General features: G+C 43.9%; 1 protein-coding gene across 4 annotated transcripts in view; it reads right to left on the reverse strand.

The window, feature by feature from the left end:
* Positions 1 to 1,156: 1,156 nt before the first annotated feature.
* Positions 1,157 to 26,701, reverse strand: part of ALDH18A1 (aldehyde dehydrogenase 18 family member A1) — a 40,991-nt gene continuing 15,446 nt past the window's right edge. For 2 of the 4 annotated variants that reach the window (XM_046027422.1, XM_046027420.1), the window contains exons 4-18: positions 26,469 to 26,618; positions 26,276 to 26,380; positions 22,468 to 22,620; positions 21,946 to 22,036; positions 18,201 to 18,325; positions 16,845 to 16,989; positions 15,915 to 15,988; positions 14,796 to 14,889; positions 11,515 to 11,735; positions 10,441 to 10,578; positions 8,132 to 8,327; positions 7,905 to 8,026; positions 5,673 to 5,859; positions 4,568 to 4,663; positions 1,157 to 2,168 (exon numbers count right to left, since the gene is read on the reverse strand). In XM_046027422.1, the coding sequence (XP_045883378.1) occupies positions 1,987 to 2,168; positions 4,568 to 4,663; positions 5,673 to 5,859; positions 7,905 to 8,026; positions 8,132 to 8,327; positions 10,441 to 10,578; positions 11,515 to 11,735; positions 14,796 to 14,889; positions 15,915 to 15,988; positions 16,845 to 16,989; positions 18,201 to 18,325; positions 21,946 to 22,036; positions 22,468 to 22,620; positions 26,276 to 26,380; positions 26,469 to 26,618 (2,079 nt within the window). In that variant the 3' untranslated portion in view covers positions 1,157 to 1,986. Of the gene's footprint in view, positions 2,169 to 4,567; positions 4,664 to 5,672; positions 5,860 to 7,904; positions 8,027 to 8,131; positions 8,328 to 10,440; positions 10,579 to 11,514; positions 11,736 to 14,795; positions 14,890 to 15,914; positions 15,989 to 16,844; positions 16,990 to 18,200; positions 18,326 to 21,945; positions 22,037 to 22,461; positions 22,621 to 26,275; positions 26,381 to 26,468; positions 26,619 to 26,701 lie in introns of all 4 variants that reach the window. The other 2 variants (XM_046027421.1, XM_046027419.1) reach the window with 1 other exon arrangement.

Raw genomic sequence — 26,701 nt, forward strand, 5'->3', positions numbered from 1 at the left:
CCTTTGGGGAAGTCTCTTTACTTTTGGTGGAAAAATAAATGCCTATAGCTCATGGCCTCTGTAGAAGAGGACTAAGCCTGAGGCGGCTGTAGGAGAATGGCCCTGTTGGATGACTGAGCTTTAGCTGTTTCCCAGCCCAAACCCCATTTCCATCCTGTCCCAAGAAGGGTGGCCACCCTGGGATTCTTCTGCTCCCAGCTGTCTGGGATGGAATGTTCACTTAGAAATTCTGCCCAGCACTGGTGTGTTCCCTGCTCCACAGACCTGTGTTTCAGCCCTACCTCTGGCCTTCTGCTTGGACCCGCCCCCTGCCCCAGTGCTCGGCCCACTCCCTGCTCCTATGACTCATCTTGCTCAGGGCCTGGATCCAGGCCTGCCTCCTCAGTGGCATCTTCCCCAATGGCCCTGGCCTTCTTGGGTCACTTTCTATTTTCAACTCCAGGGGTGTTTGCTGTCTGTTGGGAGCTGATTGTGGTATTTGCCATACAGTTTCTGGCAGGACTTTTGTCTATTGCCTTTTCAGGCAAGCTATGCAAGAATTCCCCACTCCGAGGCCAGGGCGGGCGGGGTGGCCTGCCGGACCATGTAAGGGTCTGGATGAAAGGGAGAGTTGGGAGCCGGCCTGAGAACACGCTCCACAGGACACTGTGATTCTTTTGCTCATAAAACATCCTTGAAGGCTAAGCAGCAGCATGCCAGTGAGCGCTTCTCTCTTTGGAAGGGCCCCCATGAGACAAGAGAGCTTTTAACTGCAGACTGTTGAGCACCAGGGACTCTAAAACAGGAGCTGGATGGAGGGAGGGTCTTCCGAAGTGAATAGGATGTCGGGTCTGGGACCACAGCTGCCCGAGTGGAGGCTGTGTGGTCCTGGCACCGCGGCAGCACACTTGTGCTGTCCATACCCGCTGACCTCATTCTGTCACCATGCTCAGTCCTGATGCTCTGGGGCCCAATCTCCTGTTTTCCTCTCCTCTGTCAGGCTGGGTTCATCCCCTGGGATCTGCCTCCACGGACACATGAGGCAGACAGACGGTCTCCCCAACCAGCTTCCCGAGAAGAGCCATCGTGTCAAAGCAGGCGTGTGGGCCCAGGGAGGGCAGAGGAAGAAGAGGGGCAGGGCAAGCGAGGGTGCGGACTTTAACCACACATACAGGCTTTTCATAAGAACTTTATTTCTCAAAAAGGGGGAAGAATCCAAAGTATTAAAATAACCTTCTAATTTTTGTTTTGGAGGAAAAGGGTAGGATGACAAAATAATTTATATAAAAATTTCAAGCATAATTGCTGTAGATACTTTATCCCAGGACTCGCAGCTCCAGGTTCCAACGGCATCCCCAGTCGTGCTGAATCTTCTGGACTCGGAGAGGCACAAGTGTCTGGAATACTGCTTTATCTTAATCCACAATAAATATAAAAGGTCAATCCTCCCCATGGAAATGATTCAGTCCATTTTTGCGACTGTTTCTGATGAGAATGCTGAAATGAAGAGCTGCCTCTCTTCTAAATTCCAAGCCTTTCCTTTTCGAAGATGAGTGTGCACGTAAGGAGATGAAATGCGGAAAAACATACTAGGTGTGATGGGTTCTAGTGCCAATCAAACGTCAGGGGAGATGTTACCTCATTGAGGCGATAAAAAGGTAAAAGCGGCCATGATTTTCCCGTTGACTTTTTTGTGGGGAAGCTGCACCTTTCTGTACCTATCATGAAGGAACTGGACCATATGAAGTGACGTCCCTAACTGCAGCAATTAAGCGAAGCCCCCAATCACAGCGATTATTTTCTAAGAAAGAGATGGGTGAATTGGAATATGCACCTTAGCCATCCCTGGCGTAGCCAAATGGAGCCCAGAAGCATCTAGGTGCACTTTCCAACAGGCATACCCTTCCACGAAGTCGGAGATGAGAAATGGCTCATCCCCTGAGATTCTTAAGACAGGTTTAACTATGAAGCCCTCTTGAATCTTTCCCGGCTCTTCTTGGAATGCTTTCAGTTGGTATTTCTCTGAGGTACAGGGAGGTTCTCGTGAAGGTATTTTAAACTTCCATGCTCTGAGAAATCCGAGACCACGTGGTCCTGCCCTCGCAGCAGCCACTTAGTGGTGAGCAGTCCCTCAAGTCCCACTGGTCCCCGGGCGTGGATCCTCGACGTGCTGATGCCCACTTCGGCTCCTGAGGAAAAGCACGGATGAGGATGCGGCTTTTCCCAGCCTCTGCTTCCCATCCGCCCATCAGACCCACAGCTCTTCTTCTCCTCATGAGCCACCCTCTCACCCTGCCCACTCCTGCTCCATCCTTCCCAGATCAGCTTGAGCTCCACGGTTCCCTTCAACGTGTCCTCTGGTCATTATGAATCATAAGCCCTCGACTTCTGATAAAATACAATGTGTGGACTCTCCTCCACACTTTTATCCCAAATGTATTTTGACAATACCAGGAGTGCTGGCTGATATCTGCTTGGTGTCTAGACTGTGTATCATAATTTGACATTCAGGCATTTTTTGAAGTATAAAACAATGTGCAGTATCAAGGTTTCATCTCCTCAACTATTCTCTAAGTCCCAGAATGGAAGGGATGGGACATGTTCTCAGTATCCCCCAGAATTCTTAGTACATAGGCACTCACTAGACAGTTACTGAATACACGAAAGGGGACTGTTCGTTTTCCTTCCCTCTTGCTCTAAGCTTAGAGTCATGGCGTTAGGGGTTTTCCATGGGTGTCCCGCATGGGATACAGTGGAGGCAGGGTTCCCTTGTCCGTCACAATTTTCCTGAGTGTGTACTTTGTAAAAGGCACCATGTTGGGCCCTGGGGAGGCAGTGGTGAATACCCAATGCAAGGTCATGTTATCTTAGAGCTCATACTTTTGTGGGCAAGGCAGTCAAAGAATAGTTTAGCAAATAATTCCTTGTGGTGCTTGGGAGTGCAGGGAAGGGTGCTGGGACAGACTGTGTGAGGTGGGGGGCCACCACACTGGTAGAGTGGTTAGGGAGAGTCTCCCTGAGAAGGGACTTTCCTCTGAAACCTGAACAATGACAAGGATCCAGCCAGTGGAGGGGCAGGTGGAGAGGCGCTACAGGTAGAGACCAGCAGCGCAGAGGCCTGAGTGAGGACGTGCCAGGAAGTAGTGGTTGGCAAGGACAGTGTGACCACCAGATTTGAATTCTGGTTTAATAGCATAGGGACCACAAGACTTTGGGCACATGGTTGAACCATCTTCCCTGCTTCTGTTCATTTGGAAAACGAGGAACAGAATAGAACCCATCACGTAAAACTAAGTGATACATGCATGTGATACACTTAGCACAGTGCTGAGAATATGTAAATGCTCAATAAACACCATCTGTCACTGTTATTAATGCACTTCATAGGAATTTAACTCAACCAGAGTTTGAGTGTTTGCTCTGAGCACATGATGGACAGACGATGGAGTGGTCATTTGCTCTTTCCCCATCCTGGACTTTTGCTTGAAAGCTAGGTACCTCAGTCCCTAAAAGTATGCTGCTATTTCTTCATCAACAACATGGAAGATGAAAGTCAGTGAAAGGAAGGGATGTGACAATTAAATCAAAACCCCAACATAACAGAAATAGGTAACTAACAGTAAAGAGCCTAATGACTAAGAATAACTGGGTAAAATTCTCTTTAACAATCTTTAGTAATTCAGTGAGAACTGTTCTCTAGGCAGATCTATTAAAAAGTTCAGAGGAATTAAAATAATTCTCAGATGTGTCACAAATGCCTATTGGTGCGCTTTATAATGGTACCCCGGAAAACCAGAGACCATCTGAAAATCTCTATACTGGGGAATGGAGATTTTCTTTTTTTCTTTCTTCATGGGGCTCGAACTCACAACCCTGAGATCAAGAGCTGTATACTCTACCTGAGCCAGCCAGGTGCCCCGACTTTATTTCTAATGATGGATGGGGAGAAGGGGGAGGTCTTTCTTCCTTTCTTTTTTTCCTAAAGTTACTTTTCTGGAGCTTTTTATTTCAAAGGCGTGCTTTAGAAATAAATCTTGCACCTCTGGACTTGTTTTTTATACTGCCTATTTAAGTCCAGCATACGTATTAAAACCTTCTATTGTCTTGTCCTCACGGGGAATCCCTCTCAGGCAACCTGGCTTTATCTCTTTGAAGGAGTGAGTCTGCAACAGCTCCTGAGGGACCTCGGCATGCATGCCTGTCATGACCTGTGCACGCAGGCATGCTGTGCTCTGCCCATACTGTAATGGGAACAACCCAGGCTCTGGACTGTCCAAGTGTGGGTCTGGGAGACAGCTGGGGGAGCTTTAGGCAAGTTACTTCACTTCTCTGAATTTCAAAGATCTATGAAAATGAAAAACAAGTACCTACCTTCTTAATACACAAAATGTTTAGAACACAGGACTTCTCCCAGCCCATGGTTGCTCTGAGGATTTTCTCTCATCAACCGCCCTCCCACAATTCTTCTCTTTTATCTTAATCAAGCATGTGACTTCAAAGAACAGGTGTCTCCTCCACCCTCACCAGCTCCTTGGACACGGTGATTCAAAAAGGGGCCTCTTTTTCTTCTGATCAGAATCTTTCTTACCCAGTCCGAACCGGTAGCCATCAGAGAAGCGAGTGCTGGCATTCCAGAACACACAGGCACTATCTACGTGCTGGAGAAAGAACTCTGCTGTTTTCTCTGCAACATAAAGAGAGGACACTGAGTTAGGGTGACCCATGGAAAATATCCCTCCTTATAGTCACTCATGGGTGACTGACCAGGGCTGGGCCCAGGCCCCCGAAGAGCTTCCCCACACATTAAACATGCAGACTTGTGAAAAATCTGAAAAGGAAGAAGGCTAACCCAGCTTCATCAGTCCCTGTTATGGAAAGAGTAGTTGCCTGGAAAAGACTGGCTTGGAATACAGATCTCCCCCTGTAGACATACCTTCATGCTGCAACAGCTTAACTATACTATCTCTTTATAAGACTCCAGAACCAGAATCCCTAAGTCTGAATTCCAATTCCATGCCATGCCCACTAGCTGGGTGACCTTGAGCAGGTTTCTGAACCTCTCTGTGCCTGAACAAAATGGAGACTAAGAATATTACCTAGCTCATAGGGTTGTGTGGAGGATAAAGGACTTGACATCCACAGAGCACTCCCCCCATAACCTAGCACATGTAAGTCCTAGTAAACATTAGCTATTATTATTGGTGGTGTTGTGATTCCCCAATAAGCCAACCACAGATCCCTTGAGGGACCATGCTGGCTGCCTTTCCCACTGGGCCTCCAGTGCCTGACACCTTGGGGTCTCTCAGTACATAACTGTGCAATGAATGAATGTGTGTGAAGAGCCGCTTCTGCCCTCAGCCCCCTGAGCCTGAGTTTCCTCAGCTGTAAATGGGTTTATTCCAAAAGCCTGGAGAGACTGTTGTCTGGATTAAATGGTAATCCCTGCGACAAAGAGTGACTCATCTCCAGAGTGTAGCTAACCATCTCTTCCCTGCCTCCTCCCCTGGGGCCGCTGTGACAATACAAGGAGGCAGCAGATGCGCAAATACAACCGATGCCAGGCATTATCATTAGTCTATTCAGACTATGTTTTCCTGTAGCCAGAGGGGCTGAGAGGAGCAGGACCCCATGGAGACCAAGGTGGAAAAACCAGGCACCGTATGCCTGAGGCACGTGTGCACATGTGCACTGACCATTCTCCGTGACGATGACATCTGTGTGCGAGCTGCCGTACTTGTGGATGTGGTCAATGGCCTCCTGGACGCTGTCCACCACTTCAATGCACAACTCCAGGTCCCCATACTCCGTTCGGAGGGACTTCACTTCAGAGGGGCTGAAGGTCAGATAGGAAGCGAATTTGGGGCCCGCATGAATTTTCACCTGGAGCAGAGGAAGTTGAGGGGTGACAATATAAACACAGCAGCAGGAAGCCAGCTCACACTTCTTCTCTACGACCAAATAGCCAGACGAGCCCGAAGAGGGGAGCCTGTGGCTGCTGTGGCACAGACGATTAAACCAGCCCTGCCTTCCTTTTAGAAGCAGTGCTCCACCCTCCAGGATGCTCTGCTTGGGAAAATGCCGACTGGCCCCTTGCCAGCAAGGGGCCCTCAGTTAAAACTGGAACAGGGATTTAAGCAGGAAGCCTCTGAATGTTAAGAATGTGCAAGGCATTTAACAGGCTATCAACATAAGCCCTCAACCGCTGGCATCTTACTGAAATGAACACTTGACTACAAAAATCCCATCCCCTGCATATGGGACTCAGACATGGAGTCACATGGAAAGGGGGAGATGGCTCGTATACATTTCTACTCCTTCCCTCCAGAGAAGTCATAGGTGTGCTTTAGAGGAAAAGAGTATTTAGTTGGTAGCCAGGTCAAACTGTGGTTACTTGTCAGACTTCCAACTTTTGTCAGGCCCCACCTCTAGGCTCAGCTCAGTGACAGACTTGGGGGCTAATCGTGCTCCTGGCTGGAGGAATTTAAGAACTGGGGGCTGGACACTGAGGGTCCCCCCTCACAAGTCTGATCCCACTTAGGCTTCATTCTCTGAGACCTCCACAGGGCAGGGTTCAAGCCTTGATTCTTGGGGACCAAGCTCTTGCTTTCGCTCAAGTTACAACAAGCAGTGTTTGTCCTATTCTTGTTGTTCCCAAGGCCCTTTTACCTGGAACCCCTCTTCCTCCAGGCCTGAGGACCAACCATGTTCTCCTCAGGGAGAGGAAACCCATCCCTGAGCCCTAGCTCCGGGCAAGTCACCCTGCTGTTTTACTTCTGGCAATACAAAGGTGTTACATGAAGTACACTTATTGACTGATTTTGATTCAAAGAATATTGCAAGGCAATCTTGAGAATGACTAAAGATATCAGGGGTTTATCTGAATCAGGAATGGGAGTTTTATTCCTGGCTAAAGGACAATTTTCCTCCTGTCTAGTCCAGTTCAGTGTGGTGTATGGCATACACAGGTGGCCCATCAAATAGGCCAATAGTATCAAGGAAGGTCCCAAACATGAGTGATCATGTAATCTAATTCCATTTTAATTTGTGGGGTACATTTTCATTTTCAAAACAATCCTTTCAGGCTCTCATTGGGACCATGCCCACCCATTTGTAAGATGACTGGGGCCTTCCTTTCTAGGTAAAGGATGAAAGGGAAAAGACACACTCAGGGTCAAAGCAACCAAGGCCAGCAGCCACTTTCTCTAAATGTTGCGCTTGTTTATGTAATTATGAAAGGGTGCCATGACATCAGATATTAAAGTTTACAATGTGTTCTGCCAGAAAACTTGAGATTGCCCACTTTTGCCTGGAGAGCATCTATTTTCTTGTAATTAGTAACTTAAGATGGAACATACATTTGTCTGAAACTTACCGGCACTGGTTTTTACAACCTCAATGAAATGGTAATAAAACAGTCTAGAGAGAACATTATACAAATTGCTGACTCCCAAATATCATCGTATTAAGTACATCAATACTGGTAACTGAAGACACTGGTGGAGGGGTGGACACATATAAATCTCTGTTTGAAAACATTTCTGTACAATCTTTCCAAATCAAATCCAAGCAGAAATATGTGTTCAGAAATAAACTTTAAACAAGGCTGCCTGAATAAAAGGCTCCCAGAAACAGAACTGCCACGTGATCTGTCTTATCTTTGCCTCTCTTAGCACTTACCACATTCCACTCTGTAATACAGCTATTGGAGTATGGGTTTCTTCCATCTACTAGATTTTGACAAAGCAGGGATGTGTCTTACTCGCTGTTTACTGAGCACAGAACTATGTCCACAGTTAATGCTCAAAAATACTGCTTCTTAAATTGCCATAAATGGTATGGCAGCTGCTCTTGGTCTAATCCCACAGGCTTTGAAATCTCAAAATGGAAGACAGGAAGTGATGTATGAGTCCTGGGACTTGTCATACCTGTTCCACTCTCAGCATGTCAATGATCTGGTCAAATAATGGTGTTCTCAGCAGATCTCGGTGGATTAAGAGAGTCTCCAAAGCATTACAGGCAGCTGGATATTCACATTTAGAGTCTCGGACTGAAAAAAGGAAGACAAAGAACTGTTTCTAATAATGTGCTCCCAAGCCACACAGGATCTAATAAATATCTTGTCTGCAAACAGCAGGGGCCCCATCCAGCTCACCCAGTCTGGTGACTTTATCAACGCTGGCCTCTGAATCCACATACATGTGGCAGATGCCCTCACTGTGCCCCATCACTGGGATTCCCTTAGCAGCTTTCTGGATATCTCTGACCAGCTGGGAAGAGCCTCGTGGAATGATCAGATCTATCATTTTGTCTAGACGACAAAGATCCTCCACTTCTTCTCTGGTATTCACCTGAAGAGGTACAGAATAAAAACAAAAATGACATCTGACCTAACGAAATACAAAGTAGCAGCACCCAGAGTGCTGCTGACCACTTCTATCCTGCGATGAAGCGCTTGTCAAGGCACTGGGGTGATGGCCTTTTCCCCTCTTTTTTTTTTTTTTAAAGATTTTATTTATTTATTTGACAGAGAGAGATCACAAGTAGACAGAGAGGCAGGCAGAGAGAGAGAGGGAAGCAGGCTCGCTGCTGAGCAGAGAGCCCGATGCGGGACTCGATCCCAGGACCCTGAGATCATGACCTGAGCCGAAGGCAGCGGCTTAACCCACTGAGCCACCCAGGCACCCTCCCCTCCTCTTTTAATTTCACCCATGTCATGTTACTTACAACAGAAATACAAATACGTATGTACGAGAATGTTCATAGCAACTTTATTCTGTGTAGCCCCAAATCGGAAACAACCCTAAAGTTGGCCAAGGAAGAAAGGACAAACTGTAGCATATACATGTAAATGGGACACCATATGACAACAGACAAGAGAAAACAACGGCTGGAAGTAACATCGTGGATGACCTTCAAAGACATAAAGGTGAACAAAAGAAATACAACATAATGAGTGCCTGGGTGGCTCAGTTGGTTAAGCGTCTGTCTTTGGCTCAGGTCATGATCCCAGGGATTGAGCCCCAGCATCGGAGCAGGGAGCCTGCTTCTCCCTCTTTCTGTGCCCCTTCCCCCTCCTCTCCCTCTCTCTCAAATAATTTTTAAAACCCCAACAACACAAAAGAGTGTATTTTGTATTATGCCATTTATAATGAAGTTCAAGAATAACCAAAACAGGGGCACCTGGGTGGCTCAGTGCGTTAAAGCCTCTGCCTTTGGCTCAGGTCGTGATCTCAGGGTCCTGGGATTGAGCCCCGCATCGGGCTCTCTGCTCAGCAGGGAGCCTGCCTCTCTGCCTACTTGTGATCTCTGCCTGTCAAGTAAATAAATAAAATCTTTAAAAAAAAAAAAAAGAAGAAGAACCAAAACAGATTAAATGTCAAAGAAGCAAAGAGGTGGGCACTGCAGGGGGAAGAGGGCCATACTGATTAGGAGGGACAAAGGAACCTTCTGGGGTGCTGCAAACATTCTACAGCTGGATAAGGCTGCCAGTTATGTATGTGTGTACGTGGATCCATGGAAAAAGTCCTAGAGCTGTTCGCATAAGATCTGCACAATTTACTGTATGGATATGATACAGCAGCAGGAAGAGGGCTGAAAGGAAACCTGTCTAATTAAGCTAGGATGCAGCAGAGCCGGGATTTGAATCCATCAAGTCTGTGCCATTTCCACCCCCTATGTTGCTATAGGAAAAAATCCAATTCTTGTCAGTGAGTATGTAAGGCAGTGGGTTTACAGACACTGTCCCAGCAGCCAGCAGAATCCCGGCATGTTGGAGTAAGTGGGCCTCAATAGAGAAAGAAAAGGATCTGGAGTCAGCTGAAGTTCAAATCTACACTCTCCCACAGACTGTATGATTTTCTGTGAGTTACTTTTAGCACTGAGCCTGTTTTTTCCCTAATACTGATGGCATTTTCCTACTAAGGTTGTTGTGAGGGCTGAATGAGGCACGGATGGAAGCTGCCTTGCCTACAGCAGGTGCTCAATAAACTCCAGCTATTACAGTCCAGTTCAAAGACTCCACTTGCTGATTGAGGAGAGTAAGACGATAGTTAACATAACGAGCACAATGACAACAGTGATAGTAGCATGGTCTCATACTCACATGCTGCACAATGGCTTCATAAACTGTGTTTCATCTGACTTGCCCTAAATCACTCTGCCAGTGGGCAGAACCCTGACCTGACACTCTATGTAAGTGTGCCCCAAGAACGGAGGGCTACCAGACATTCTTGTAAATCACAGTGCCAGGGCACAGCTGTATGACAGTGACCTTCCCAAGCCACTGATGACTCCTTGGGCCAAGCATCATGCAGGGTCAGGAGGTGCACAGAACCTGCTGCTCTTCCAGTCAAGCTTGCCTGTACAAGTGGCTTGGCCTGAGGTAACCTAAGCTTTGCTTCAAACACCCAAATACCTGACCTGGGGTTCTGTGCCTGATGGGGCTCATTCCCAAGGACCTACCAGCTGGATGGCCTCTTTGACTCCATGGATTGAGAGAGCCTCTTGGGCCAAAAGGTGAAGAATCCGATTGCTGTGTGTGGCTTCCTTCCCTCCTTTGAGTAACAAGCCGTTACCACTCGCAATAGCCAAGGCTGCCACCTGCAGATCAAAGAGGGGAGCAGTGAGCCAAAGGGAAAAAGCAACCACTGCAACAGTTAGCACTCAACTGAGTACTCCTCCTGGGCCAAGCACTGTGTAGTCACTTTATAAGACCTAATCCATTTAATCCTCATGGATTAAGGGAGGGAGGACTCCCATGCTCACCCTATGTCCTAGAGTAAACAGGTGCTGGTTTTTCATCTGTTGTTTTTAAGTAGAACTGCTCCTTAAGACTTGATGCTAGTGCAAAGAAAGCTGGTATCATCCTACTGGTCAGTATGGTGGGAAAATGGTCCCAGACTTCTGGGAGAGTGGGTAACCAGTGGGGCACCCTCTAATGCCACCTTATGAATCAAGGCATGGCTACTTAGTAAAATCTTTTAACATAGGGTTTCTCAACATTAGCCTGTGATAGGCAAGTTCCTTAAAGAGGTTGCATTCTAGTTTCCATGAACTACTAAAAGCTTTCCTGAGAGATTTACATCCAGGAGACCATCTGTGACATTAACAATAAAGGATCTTTTTCACATGGGCAAAACCAGCTACTAGGTGAATGACCTTGCAGGAAGCTAGAAGAGGTCAGGGAATAAAGTGCCCCAGTGAGCTGAGACATAGAAATGTGCTCCTGCATTCTGCTGTGAAGGTTTTACCTGGGTTCACGTCCCAGCTCCACCCTTTACAAGTGACAGGAATAGGAACTTCTATAAACTTCAGTTTCTTCAACTGTAAAATGTACATATGAATACCTACTTTGGAATCACTTAGAAGAATCAGTAACATAAATTAAAGACCTGAAAAGTCCCAAAAATTACCTCTGAGGGAGGAAAAAAGGTAAGACTTTCTCACCAAAAAAGAGAAAAAAGAAAACTATCTTTGGGAGACTTATTTCACTTGCTGAAAATATATTCTTCCCCTACCCCAATGGTAGGCCCATACCTGGGGCAGACAGTCAGGGCGGGACTCAAAGATGACCAGCAGGACTCCAATTGGGACAGTCACTTGTTCTAGTTCCAAATTTTTGGCAATTCGGGTTCGGCGCAAAACACGCCCCACGCTATCCTGTGAGGAGGCTGCAATTTGTCGAAGGCCGATGGCCAGGCTGTTCAGTTTGGATGTGGAGAGGCTCAGGCGTTTCAGCAGAGGAGCTGCGAGTCTCCCTGAAGAGGTTTGAAGAACACAAGATAAAGGAGCAGCTCTGGGCAGGCCGCAGCTGCTCTACTGAACACATGGCACTGTGTGGGGAACAGACACGAGCTTAGGGGGTCTCAAGCAGACAATGACATGCCCCTTATACAGCTTCTCTAGGGGGCTCTTGGCAGGATAGTTCACCATGTAAAGGCACTAAGCCAATACCCACTGTGCTGGCAATTTCATCAGAAATCTGTCTTTTGCGTAAGCAAACTTGGATGTAATGAGATACCTTTTACAGCATTTTTACAATAGAATCAAATTCAACTTGAAAATTTAGACAATGAGCTACAGTGCAGTTGTACAAATAATGTATCTATACAAACTGCTATGGAAAGCTGTCCAGGATACAGTTTGCGAAAAATGCGAAACTACCAAAAAACATGCATGGTAAAATCCTATTTATCAAATTTTGCATATACGCATGTGGACATGGAGATGCCTGCTGATGATCTCTCTCAGCATTATTTTAATTTTTTGTAACAACCGACTTATTTTTACAATCAGAAGCAATACAGATGTTTTCTTTTGAAATAAAAACTTAAGGGGCGCCTGGGTGGCTCAGTGGGTTAAGCCTCTGCCTTCAGCTCAGGTCATGATCCCAGGGATTGAGCCCCGCATCAGGCTCTCTGCTCGGCGGGGAGCCTGCCTCCCCCCGCTCTCTCTGCCTGTCTCTCTGCCTACTTGTGATCTCTGTCAAATAAATAAATAAAATCTAAAAAAAAAAAAAAAAAAAGAAATAAAAACTTGAAGAGAATTATGATAATTTCACATACAGCATTTTCTTTCAATTTAAATATACCATTTGCATGGTGTGACTGTCTACACACACACACACACACACACACACACACACACACTCTCCTGATACACATACACACACACCAGAAAAATCACCCAGAAACACATAACATAAATCATTACTATAGTTAATGTTGAGATGATGAAAAATTTCCCTTTCTTTTTTTTTTCTTTCCTTTTTTTTTTTATAGTCACATCCACCAAGGTAAAATAATAATAAGTTTTCCATTTAGGAGGAGAGGAACCAACATTATATTAAGAAAAAAGTTAGGGGAGCCTGAGTGGCTCAGTGGGTTAAAGCCTCTGCCTTCAGCTCAGGTCATGATCCCAGGGTCCTGGGATCAAGCCCCACGTCCGGCTCTCTGCTCCGCAGGGAGCCTGCTTCCTCCTCTCTCTCTGCCTGCCTCTCTGCCTAGTTGTGATTTCTCTCTGTCAAATAAATATTAAAAAAAAAAAGTTAAATCATCATTTTACCACTTACATCAATCCATTTTCTTCACTTTTCCCTATGTGATTTTTTCTAAAGATTTTATCTGTCAGAGAGAGAGTGAGCGAGCACAAGTAGGGGGATAGGCAGGCAGAGGGAGAAGCATTCTCCCTGCGAGCAAGGAACCCAATGAGGTACTTGATCCCAGGACCCTGGGATCATAACCCGAGCCAAAGGCAGATGCCCACCCGACTTTGTCCCTCCCTATGGGTTAACAAGTTTTAAACACAGTCTTAAATGTTACATTCCAATTTTCCACCTCACAATGCATGTGTTTTCCATGTTGCCAAAACTGTTGTAATTACTGCTAAATACTCCACTGAGTTAACGTAGCTTAATGCACTTAACTAGATCTATGTTATTAATAAACACTGAGGTCATTTGCGGTTTTCAGGGTGATAACCCTGCTCCAAGAATCATTGCATACAGAATGGTTTTCTCTTCCTGAAATACTTTCTTATGATACATCTCCTGAAATGCGCTTACCAAGTTAAAGGGGACCACCACGCTCATGTATACCCAGGACTTTGTTCTTAAGCCACTGTGTGTCCTTATGAATTTCCAGAGAGATAAACTGGGATCAAAAGTCAGAGGTCTGCCAACAACTAGTTGTGTGACTTTAAGCAAAAGCTTTAACCTTAGTGGATCTTAATTCTTTTACTTTTAAACAACTGGTAAGATTATCATCAAAGATCTTTTCCATTTCTGAAAATCTATTTTATGACTTTCCAATACTGCAAAAATTCAAAAGACCAGATGTAATTCTAAAGGAAGTTCCAAAGCAAAAGCTCAAAATGTTTTAAGAAATCAAAGTAATGTTGATGAGCCAGCCTTGTAAGATTTCTTTGAAGGGAAGACCACTAATCTGGATGTTTAATTTAAGGCACATTTATTCAAGAGAAAAGGAAATTCAAAGCCTCATAAAATCACCCCCCATTTTTTTAGGGTGCAGATACAGAGAATTAGGAAGGAGAGAAAGACTGAGGCTGACTTGACTCTCTACATATCTAGCTGTCTGCAGTGTGAGTTCGGCCGTATCACTCACTCTACCATCTGCACCTCAAGGGCATTTGTGGATGGCATCTGTTGCTAGCTCTGGGCAGACTATGCACGGATTAATTAACTACGCGATACACTATCTTTCATCACAGGCCCCACAAACTACTTCCACAACGATTTTACATGCCTAGTCCATATGGGTTTGAATCCTGGATCTGTTACTGGCCATATGGTTTTAGGCATAAGTCAACTTGCTTGTGCTTCAGTTTCCTCCTCTATAAAATAGGTATAATAAATATTAACGAACTCAAAGGTACCATGCTATAAAGATAAAATGATATCCTGTCTATAAAGCCTTTTAGCACAATGCCTTGCAACATGGAAAGGCCTCAGTAAGTGTTAGCTGCTATTAGTGGAATGTCTAAAATGATGGGGTCCTCAATCTTTTTTCTGCACTGAAACTGCCACAGTATCCATGGCTCATGACCTGTGGGTATAGAAAAAGCCCCCTGCAGGGCTGCACCAGGGTATCTGGGAAAGGAGCTGAAGACAGTATGTACAATTTGAAAAAGCCCAATGAATGTTAGCAAGCAACTCTTAATAAAAAAGATGTATAATACATGATTTCTTCTGTAACAATCTCGTCTTTAGGCAGACTATGACATAAGAACTATTAGTAAAACAAAGAACAAAAACCAAACTAAATCTTCCATAACACTGACTCCCAGTCACTTGTCTTTACCCTCTGCCTCCTCCAAGTCTTTTTTGTTGGCTAACAGGATCTCCTCACGTTGGTCTGTCAACAGATCAGCCAGATGATGGATAATCTCTGCTCTCTAGGAAGAAAGGTAAAAACATCAAACAAATAAGCAAACACATTAATCCAAGAAGAACACACAGCATACTTTTAAACCTACTCCTCTGAATAAGCCAGGTCTTGCTTCTAAACCCAAGGTCACCACTGACTGAAATGTCCTTACCTCCTTTCAATCCCCATCTCAGCTCTCACTTTTTCCTTCCTCTCTCACTACGAATCTCCCCAATGAATGACAGACACAATCTGTCCCCAAGGGAGCCAGCATTTTGAATCAGCAGAATATATCCACCTCCGCATACTCAGTATCACTGGCTATATAGTTTAACTCCCAGGTTTTTTTACATAATTATTTATTTAATGAATTCAGCCAAAGGGAGAAAACCAAGAGACCCCAATCCTTACCCACCTAGATTAAGAAGTGTAGCAAATGAGTGAGATTACTGAAGGAGCAGAGGGAAGTGGCTTAAGAGACAAGCTAAGCTCTCCCTTTGCTTTCCTTTCTCTACTTGTAGTTGTTTTAAATTCTCCTATCCCTCAGGCCACAGTACTTCCTTGAAGAAACCTAAATGCACGACTCTCAAATCTATCCTTAACAACACAAGCCTTGAGAAGCCAATCCCCAGCTTCCACCTGCCTCCATTTCCAGACTCTTCGTGTCTGCCACTTTCCCGTGGGCAGGACCCTGACTAGGTAAGGTAATAGGTAAATTAGGTGATTCAGATGGGTTAGAACAAGCAGTTTTCCTCCATTCCTGTCTGGGATGTGGCAGGATTAGGGAGCTTCCTTGGTCTCATCATTTTCATGATGTTTTTGATCAAAACATCAGATTGATGAAAAGCTACCTTAGGTCTCAGGCTACAAAGACAAAAGGGAAAATAAAACTTGGAGAAAGAAAAAAGACAGAACAAATCTGAATCATACCTATAACTAGAATAACTCTCTGGGGCCATGAGGAACAAAGGGGGAGACAGGCTTGACTGTGCACTAAACCTTACAGCATGACTCACTCTAAAAACCAACAAAACTATTAGCTAGGGTTATTACCTGCTCAGGTTCCAAAGTGGCCAACATCCTTCCTCCTGATCGAGCCATTTCTCCCTGCTGCTCAACGGTAGGACCTGTAAAAATATTTGCAAACATCAGATCACAGACTGCTACCCCAGCATGTGCACAGAATGAATGCTTAGTGTTTTGGTGTGTTGTTTCCCAGAGGTCACTTGGACCAATAAAATGGCAAAAGAATAGACTAGATTAACTCAAGCACAAATACAAGAAACTTGTCTGTATTTCTTTCTTTTTTTTTTTTTTTTTAAAGATTTTATTTATTTATTTGACAGAGAGAGAGATTACAAGTAGGCAGAGAGGCAGACAGAGAGAGAGGAGGAAGCAGGCTCCCTGCGGAGCAGAGAGCCCGATGCGGGGCTCGATCCCAGGACCCTGAGATCATGACCTGAGCCGAAGGCAGCGGCTTAATCCACTGAGCCACCCAGGCGCCCCTTGTCTGTATTTCTAAACTGGATAACATAATTTATATCTTAAGGCGTTCTTTCAATTCCACTTTGGCTTATATTCTCTAATATGTTTCCATTTCTGAATGCAGATTATTTGGCAATTCTCTTTTTGTGAACAATTCAGAGTACATATCACATCTTATGCATCTTTGCATCTCTAGGCATCCAGCATGGGCCTAGCAAATGTTTCTTAAGAAAATGGATGCTTATATTCTTTAACTTAGTGGTTTTAGAGAAAAACACGAAGTCTAGCAGGGCAGGTTAGCTAAATTTAACAAAAGCAAAGCAAAATCCAATTTTGCAAAGAGTGTTTGAGACAATACCAGAATTCATCACATTCATATCAACACATCGATTTTGTGATCTCTGTTCCTAGAGGAGAGCTTGGTGTTCAGTCTCATCTAGGCCATGGTGTGCCTACCTATCATCCACAAACCATGGGACTCTACAAAGAACTACTTACCTGCAGGCTTTACTTCAGAAAAGAAGGTGCCAACTTTCTTTCCCTCCACGATGTCTGTGATGACATGCCCAGACACCTTTGGGTGGGTTCCATTGGCAATAACCACAGAAGTGCCACCTTGCAAAGCCCAGAGGGCCGCTTTCACCTAAAAGGAGAGGTTAGATCCCATCATGAGATTCAGACCTTTGCAGGGTCTAGTCATCCACACTATAAACTTGCAAAAAGATAGACAATACAATGAGATACTGAGCAATTGAACTACATGCAGGAATGTTTCCAACAGCTCGGAAGGTCTGAAAACACACTCAGCTCATGCTTTCTTCCCAGTCCAACTTCAGCATGTGCAGTCTAATGCTGAGTCAATCTGCCCTTTATGCTCAGGGTTCAGTCTGGTGTTTGACCAGAGTCTGAGCCTGAGTCCTTTTAGCCTTTGCATACCTCTTTCATATGTCTCCGCCATTGCTACATATGATGCTGTATCTTAAGGGTATTACTTTCTAGAGAATGGGAGGGAAGAATTTCTGAAAGATTTCATAAAGAATATTTGAACTGGAGCACCTGGTGGCCTTAGTCCATGGAGTGTGCGACTCTTGATCTCAGGGTTGCGAGTTTGAGCCCCATGCTGGGTGTAGAGATTACTTAAAAAAAAATTTAAAAAAAAAAATTTTTTTTTTAAGATTTATTTATTTATTTGACAGACAGAGATCACAAGCAGGCAGAGAGAGGAGGAAGCAGGCCTCCTGCTGAGCAGAGAGCCCGATGTGGGGCTCGATCCCAGGACTCTGGGATCATGACCTGAGCCGAAGGCAGAGGCTTTAACCCACTGAGCCACCCAGGCGCCCCAAAAATTAAAAATCTTAAAAGAAAAAAAGGAAGAGGGTGCCTGGGTGGCTTAGTCATTTGAGCATCTGCCTTCATCTCAGGTCATCATCCCAGAGTCCTGGAATTGAACCCTGCACTGGGTTCTTTGCTCAGCAGGGACCCTGCTTCTCCCTTTCCCTCTGTGTGTATGCCCACTCTAGCTCTCACTCTCTCAAATAAAACCTTAAAAATAAAAAAGAAACTTTTGAGCTGATAACATTAGAGGATTTATGAATTATGGAAAATATATAGACCCTGCCCTTGACAAGTTTACAATATGAATGCACCATATAATATTAGTAAAGATAACACATACACAGACACAACTAAATATAGGTGCACAATATGCATTAAATCGATATTTAGATGTGCACATTTAAGTACATATATGCTTAGTATCAAAACCATTAATTCCCAAACACTCACAAAGTAAAAAGGGTAAAATATTATCTGGTTTTATATCTGTTACAGGCAGTAAGAGCATCAAACCCTTACCTTAGCTTCCATGCCACCCATTCCTACTCTTGACTTGGTTCCAAAGGTCACAGACTGCTGATCTCCAGGATAAAATATATCAATGAGCTTTGCATCATCTGACCCTGGGGGACTGTCAAAAAGACCTAAAAAGCAGACAAGAGTCAGTAATATTGCTGTAACGGAAGTGATTGTTCCCTAAAACAGACCCCTAGGCACCTGCCAACCACTCTGTACATGACTGAGCCAAATGAATTCTGTGTTCTACCAGCTCTAACCAGAAAAGGGAAGAAGGGATGTGTATAGTCTACCCATGTTGAAAATAAGCGACAGGAGGACTTTCTTTACATACTTTTACAACCTGGCTTAATGAATGAATGCTTGCTAGTATCATGGCATGACCACATCCTTGGCACAAAACTCACCAGCCCTGCCCACTGTCTACAGGGAAGCTGTCCTCACCTCTGCCCCTGCTACTTATGATGCTGAATTAAGGAAGTAACTGAAAAGGATGAGTGGCCACTGCAGAAGACACAGCAGCGGTATACTATAACATGACTGTCTCCAAGTGGGATGAAATGGGAGACAGGTTTTCATTAACTCTCAAGCACCCTTTGAAAAAGCCACTGACTATACTCTGCATATTATGGGCAAGCCGATGTGAAGGTTAGGCTGCGTCAGCAGAAGAGCACAGGACTCCCAGCATTCAGTCTAGATTTATCATCACAAAGCCCATGTCCCTTTTATAACCAAACAGAATAACATAAAATACGAGTTACATGAAACATTATATGCATACAATCCATGATTAAAAATTTTCATAATTTCACTTGTAAAAAGAGTAAGTTGCAGCCTTGGAAAGAAAAATCATGGGCCTGTGAAAATGGAATCACTTTAAGGCCTTCATGGGACACATAGAGAGAGGAACTGCCCTGGGCTGGGGACGGGTCAATGATATCTGGGCGGTGATGTTTTTCGTTTAAGTTACTGCTTTTCCTGTGTGAAAATACAGCCCCTCTGCTTCGTTATTCCAAATCTCTAACACAACCCTGCTATATACACCCTCTCCAGGAGAAAGGTATCAAAGGAGTGATGGAAACGGTATCCAGTATAGAATGAAGCAGCGTGAACCGTGGGCAGCAATTATAGGGAAAGGAAAAATCACCTCTTACCACATCTGCCCACCGCAGCCCAGCACACATGGCTCCTGGATTCAGGGCTGGAGTCTTTTCAGAAAGCAATATGTTATAAGATCACAAGCGTGGATCCCAAGGCTGTTTTGGTTTCATACAAAAATAGCATGGGCAAGGTTGTAAAGTTCTAAGTGAGACCTTCTCAAGAGATGCTGAGGAGGGCCTACCATTCTGGTATTCTGCCTACTCTTTTCCCGTTATAGTGGTTTCTCAAGCCCATCAAGAGCATATTTAAAATTCTAATATCATGCTAAAAATCAACATTCAGTGGATAACTAATCAGGGTTAATAACCCAAGCCTGTTTTATATACATGAATGTTCATAGCAGCGTTAGCTATAATAGCTCAAATGTCTACCAACTAATGAATAAGCAACTAAAATGCGGTGTATCTACAGAGTGGAATATTATTTGGCAATCACGAGAAAAGTACTGATATATGCTATCACACTGATAAGCAATTTTAGTGTTTGAGGCTGCATTAAAAATGTTTCCTAGAGTCTAGTTCAAATTGGGTGTTATATACTTAACTTTCAAATTCATGTCCTTTACCTTGCTAGGCAGTACAGGAGAGGGAAGAGGGCAGATTTTTAAACTGAACAGATTTAGTTCTAAAACCAGCTTCTGATAAGCACTGTGTGACTTTGGTATACCATTTAATGGGTGTAAACTTAATTTTTAATTTCTTCACCTGAAAAGCAGAGTTAACCTATCTACTTTGCAAGAATTGCTATAAGGATTCAAAAAAATTGACATTTATAAAGTACCTAGCACAGTATTTGTGCATAGTAGAAATTTAATAAAAATCTGCAGATTAGGGGCGCCTGGGTGGCTCAGCGGGTTAAAGCCTCTGCATTCAGCTCAGGTCATGATCCCAGGGTCCTGGGATCGAGCCCCACATCGGGCTCTCTGCTTGGCTGGGAGCCTGCTTCCTCCTCTCTCTCTCTCTGCCTGCCTCTCTGCCTACTTGTAATCTCTGTCAAAAAAATAAATCTTTAAAAAAAAAAAAAAATCTGCAGATTAACTGAATACCCTTCTTCTCTAGAGTGGCTTACTCTTATCCCAACCTAGCTATTCCAGTCCTGAGATCTCAAATTTACAGTGGATAAAAATGGCACCAAGACTTCTTACAGGTAAAGAAACTGACATATAGGTGTGATGTATCAGACTTCCCACAAGGGCAGAAGACAGTTCAATCCATCTATACCTGCCCCTGCCTCCATGAGGCAGCTCCCTGCTCTTAATCTTACACCAATGGACTGTAAATGGAAAACAAGTCCTGCCAAAGGACCTTGCCTTGGGTGTGGGCTGGAAACCAAATAGGTTTTTCCTGATTTCCTGGGAAATGTAATAAGGGCCTTTTGGGATCCTGTTAGGTTTGGCCCATTTTAGACACAGCTACCATACTCCTTATGGGTGAAAATGTAAACTGGGAACAGCTTATGAGAGTGAGAAGAGTGAATGGAGAGTCAAACCGGAACCAAGAGGGACCCGCTGAGGAAGGGGGAAGCAAGGTAGAATAGATTAACATATACGACCATGGTGGCCACAAAGGCAGGACTTCTGCAGCGGCTCCAATTTATTATTACCTGTCTCATGATTTACATTAAAAACTGAAAGTGATCAAACCACAGTGAAATAGCACTTCACACCCATTTGGATGGCTATCAGTGAAAAGGCAGATTATAAGAGGTAAGTGTTGGCAAGGATGTGAAGACACTAAAAGCCTCATACAGAGCTGACAGGGCTATAAAATGACGCAGCTGCTTTGGAAACCAGTCTGGCACTTCTTCAAAAGGCTAAACATACACGAAATTACCAAATGATCTCGCAATTCTACACCTAGGTAAAACAAAAAACATGTCCGCACAAAAATCTGGACACGGATGTTCAGAGCAGCGTAAGTCTATCCCCTGACAAACACATAAACACAAATGTGGTACGTGTGCACAACGGAGTAGTAGTTGGCAATAAAAAAAAAGGAGTACTGACAGATGCGATGACGTCCATCGATGAACCTTGAAAACATTATGCTAAATGAAAGAAACCAGTCACGAAGGATCACATATTACGTGATTCCACTTCTATAGAATGTCCAGAATAGGAAAATCCATAGAGACGGAAATAGATGAGAGGTTGCCTGGGGTGGAGAGTGGAAGTGAGGAGTGATTGCTAATAGGTACGGGGTTTCCTATTGGGGTGATAAAAATGTTCTAAAATTGTTGTCAGGGTTGAGCAACTGTATGAATATGCCAAAAATCAATGAACTGAATTGTAAATCTTAAACAGCTGAGCTATATGGTATATGAATCACATCTGTATAAAGCCGTTCTAAAAAGCAAACCTGAAATGCCTGGAAATGACAATATTTCAGCATTCAAACTCCATCTCCCAGATTTCCTCACCTTCTTTTGAGCCATAAAATCCCCTTGTTAGACCATATGGCTCAGAAAAAAAAAAATGGTCCATAGGGTAAGAAAAAAAAAAAATCAACTCAAAGAGAGGAATTCACATGCTCCCCCATTTAGTACTTAAAACAAAGGTTGGATTAAAGGAAAGGGCATCACTTTGTACCTTCTACATCTGAAAGAACGATCAGGAGGTCAGTTTTCATTTCCACGGCCAGACGTGCAGCCAGGCTATCATTATCTTTAACACTAATAACCTGGAATGCAGGTAAAAAGTTAAAAGTGAGTGAACTATGCAGCTCAAGAAGATGTTCACAGAAGCACTTTGCTAGGTTCTGGCAGGCAAGATTAATGACTGAGTGTGTGGATGACAGCTCTTATAGGCCCCTTCTGTCTCAAAACACTGTGCCTACTGCCCCCCTCCATTTCTAAACATGCACCCTTCTCTCCATTGACACACACAAGCCATGCTCATAGCACCATCTGAAACCACTATAGCACCTCACCCTGTTGAATGAGACCCTCCCCGACTTCAGAAGAGCGTATGCAGCCACTGCTCCATGAGGCCAGCTTCTGTCCCAATTTCCCCACCTTGTTTAGGCCAAACTTCCGGTGTTAGTACATGCAGCACAGCATAGCATTAGACTCCAGCATGCTCAACCCTTAGGAATACTTTACCCACATTTACCCCCTGGAGATCACTATTGGGCTCAGCTGGGGGTACGACAGCATCATTCGTGTTGACAATGGGGACGATGTTCATTCGGAGGAGCTCATGAAGTGTCCCATTAAGGTTCCGGCGCTTCTGTTCATCATGGAAATCCAAGTTGGTCACCAAAATCTAAAAGTTATTAAATAGATCAGAAATGCAGAAGGGAGAGAAATTATGAATATCCTAGCAACAACATACAAAAGATGCTAAGAGGAGGGGAGTTAAACTCTAGGTTTCTGGATCCCATACAGATCGGAATGGAACACATATCTGTGGATACTGATCTAATTCTTTCAAAGATGGGAAAAAAAAATCAGTCACTTGGAATATTTAAGGATGCTCAAGACTTCTTGTAGAAAGTACTTTAATTCTCAAAGAGCTACTAAATCTCTTCTATTTACAGCATTAAGAAAATTAATGTATGGGGGCACCTGGGTGGCTCAGCGGGTTAAAGCCTCTGCCTTCAGCTCAGGTCATGATCCCGGGGTGCTGGGATCGAGCCCCGCATCGGGCTCTTTGCTTAGCTGGGAGCCTGCTTCCTCCTCTCTCTCTGCCTGCCTCTCTGCCTACTTGTAATCTCTATCTGTCAAATAAATAAATCTTTAAAAAAAAAAAAAAAGAAAATTAATGTATGAACTTTAGAGAGATACACTTTGGAGGAAGTGATGGCCACCCATTAATTTCTAAAATATCTCTATCCTAGCATCAGATTCAGGGGCTGGCCACAGTAGGCACTGAAACATTAGGTGAGTGAGCCAAGAACCGTCTGCCCTGGCCAGAGAAGGGCAGGAGACAAAACGGAAGAGGGCTGCGCTGCCTCCCCTGCTCTGCCACCAACCATGGCTGAGGTTAGCAAAGACGGGGTCTGAGCCTGTGCGACTGGTCTGAGAGGCTTATGAACGCGAGTCTTCAGTCAGAAACTGAAAAGAAGGCCTAGACTTAACTTAGTTCAGGGGAGGCGATGAGCATAAGCTACTCAAAGGTCTGGTGAAGAGCTAGATGTGGGGGTGGGCAGACAGTTCCACTTCCTTGTTTATAGCAGAGTACTGGGCAATGGCTAGCAGGAGAAGGTAACTGAGGATAGCAAGAAACTAATGGTAATAAGCCCTGAAGCTCATAAATAAATGTTTCAACGAAATCCCTCTAATGTTTAAGGAAGAAGGTTCTTGCAATGTGGGACTGGCTGAAGTAGGAAAGGCAGCAGGCAGATGGTCAAGAAAGAAGGTACCCAACAGTAAAAGTAGGCATAGTGAAGCCCTGAGGGTCTGGTTATGGTAACTGAGAAGATGGTAACGCAGACTTAATGATTAAAAAAAAATGTAGGTAAGGAAGACAACATGGTTACACAAACAAGGGAAATACTCTACTTTCATTTGGTAAAAGACTTATTCAATACTTCAGGAATGTTGGGCCCTGTATGAGCTGCTGAGATAGAGAATAAAACTGTTGATAGTTTGGGGAAGGTGGAATGGGGCACATTTTTTTAAGGATAGATCATGAACTCTTTTTTAGGAAAGTCAATCCTGTAGGAAACAGGACCTGGTCAAAGGCAAGTCTATAGATTCTAGCCATAGGGGTGAAAGATCAAATGATAAAATAAACATGTATGTAGGATAGGCAAGCAGGAGGTATAAAGGTCCAGTGAAAATACCGGTTGCTCAAACAGTTTAACAAAGAAGGAGTAGAAGACAAGAGTCCTAAGAGAGAAAAGTATGTGCATGGAAATGGGCAATCTGTTAAGATGCAAATCAATTTCATTTTTATGAAGAGAAAATAAGCTGCTCTATTTAAGTCTTTAACCTGACAAACAACTTGGTGGAGCTTTCCAAAAGCCCCTGATAGTGGTCTTTAATTTTAAGGTTTTATTATTTTTAGAGAAGAGCTAGAAAGAAAGCATGTGCAGGCATGCAACGGGGGGCGGAGGGGAAGGGAAGAAAGGAGACAATCCCAAGCAGACTCTGGTGAGTGTGGAACCCAACATAGGGCTCAATCCCACAACCCCAAGATCATGACCTAAGCCAAAATGGTCAGATGCTCAAGCAGCTGAGCACAAAGGCACCCATTTGATAATGGTCTTTAAAACAGGACTATTAAAGACAACAAGAAACCATAGAAGATACAAACGGCAGAGATTTCTTACAGATAAGATCCTAGGGAAGGCAAACGTGTGAGACGGTCTCAAGGATGAATGTTTGTTGGAAACCAGAGGGGACAGAGCTCTTTCACGTCAATATTAATGGAAGCCACGGCTGATGTGCAGTGATTTTTAATGCTACTTTCATTAAAACCAACCAACCAAAAAAAAAAAAAAAAAGAAAAACCCCAAAAGCATCATATCCAGGGGAAAAAAAAAAAACAAAAGCAGTTACTGGACCTAAGTTTCCTCATCTGGCTCCAGACATTTTTAAAAAAATTAAAGACAAAATTGCCATTGGATTGTGGAAAAGAAGAGAGTTGATAATAGTAGCTGACAGAAATTAAGATTTCTATTATATTTATGCTAACAGGAAAAAAAAATCTGAAAGAGTGGGGTGCCCAGCTACAGACAACAGGTGGACAAGTCCATGCCTTTCTGCTTCAGCTCACTTACTAAAGAACACTCTGGAACAACAATGTAATTATGGATAACACTGTGAGAATTATGAAGAAACAGAAACAGCAGTAGGAAATGAAAGACCAAAATCTGAAAGGATGTATACATAACAACATCAAATATGTAAAATAACACCTATGTAAATGTTGGGATCAGGGACAGCAAAGGAGCTGGAAGACAGTAACTTGGGCAGTTCAATTTTTTTCCAACTATTTTATGAAATGACTGTTAACTTGTTTTGTGATATTTACATGTTTCTAGTGTATAGTGGTACTGATGATCAAAGATATAAGTAAAAAAAATAATTCCGGAAATTTAGCTAAAAAACAATATGGAAAGAAGGTTCTAGAACATTTCAAGGGCAACCACTAAAACTGTACAAATTTCATAAGGATGGGAACCATGGTTGATTTGTTTACCACAGTATCCCCAATGCCTAACATACTTCTTGGTATACCATAAGTGCTCAATAAATATTTGCTAATGAATGAAAACCAACCATATGCATTCTTCTTTCTTATCAATGCTTGATGGAAATTTATTATATAAGGCAACCAGGTATAAAGAGGGATACCTGGGTGGCTCAATCATTAAGCGTCTGCTTTCGGCTCAGGTCATGATCCCAGGGTCCTGGAATGGAGCCCTGCTCGATCTGGGCTCCCTGTTCAGCAGGAAGCATGCTCCTCCCTCTCCTACTCCCCCTGCTTGTGTTCCCTCTCTCGCTGTGTCTCTCTCTGTCAAATAAATAAATAAAATCTCTAGGGGAAAAAAAAAAAGATAACCCAGTACAAAGAGAAGCAAGCTGCCCGAAGCCAAAGAAGCCAATGAAATAAAGATACCTAATTTTCCTGTCATCAAAAATATAAACACATAAAGTAGTAGCTATAGCAGTTACTAGTATAATACCAAGTGCTAATAATTACTGGGAATGACACTACATTAAATGCCTTTCATATATTTTCTCATTGACGTCTTCCAAAAACCCTCTCAAGTAGGCACTGATGTTATCTTCCTTTTTCAGATGAGGAGACTAAGGCACAAAAAGGTTACACCTAACAGTCTCTCTGCATTTCCCAGCTAGCAAGTGTGAAGTTAAAGCAGTCTAGCTCTAGAGCCTTGCTCATCACCCCTTTGCTTCACGGGAATCACCCTCAAAGACCCCACACCTCTCTGCAATGGTAAGCCTCTCACCTGGGCAGCACAGATGCTGTACTGGGTAAACATGGCCTCATACAAGGCCATCAGTCCACTCTGACCAGCAGCTGCGCAGGCTCGTGCTTCTAAGACTGGAATTGCCTGTAATATACAAATAGATACGGTGTGGTTGGGAGCGAGGCAAGGAGGTCTATAGGCCCATTACAGGGGCTGGGGAGGTAGCACTCACCATCTCTTTCAGCTGGTTCTGTCCCGAGTGCAGAGCCTGTCGGACACTCTGTGACAGAAGGATCTCATGGCGCAAACGTTGCTTGCCAAAGGCTACGGCTCCACTGGTCACCAGCATCATCTCTCGGCCTTGATTCTGGAGCACAGACACCTAACATTGAGGGAGGAAAAGTTACAAGTTATTACTGTATCATCTCTTTCTTCTCTCAGGAGAGACTCAGGTAGGGTAGATGA

This window comes from Meles meles, chromosome 13 (assembly GCF_922984935.1).
Source record: "Meles meles chromosome 13, mMelMel3.1 paternal haplotype, whole genome shotgun sequence".
NCBI classification, from domain to species: Eukaryota; Metazoa; Chordata; class Mammalia; order Carnivora; family Mustelidae; genus Meles; species Meles meles.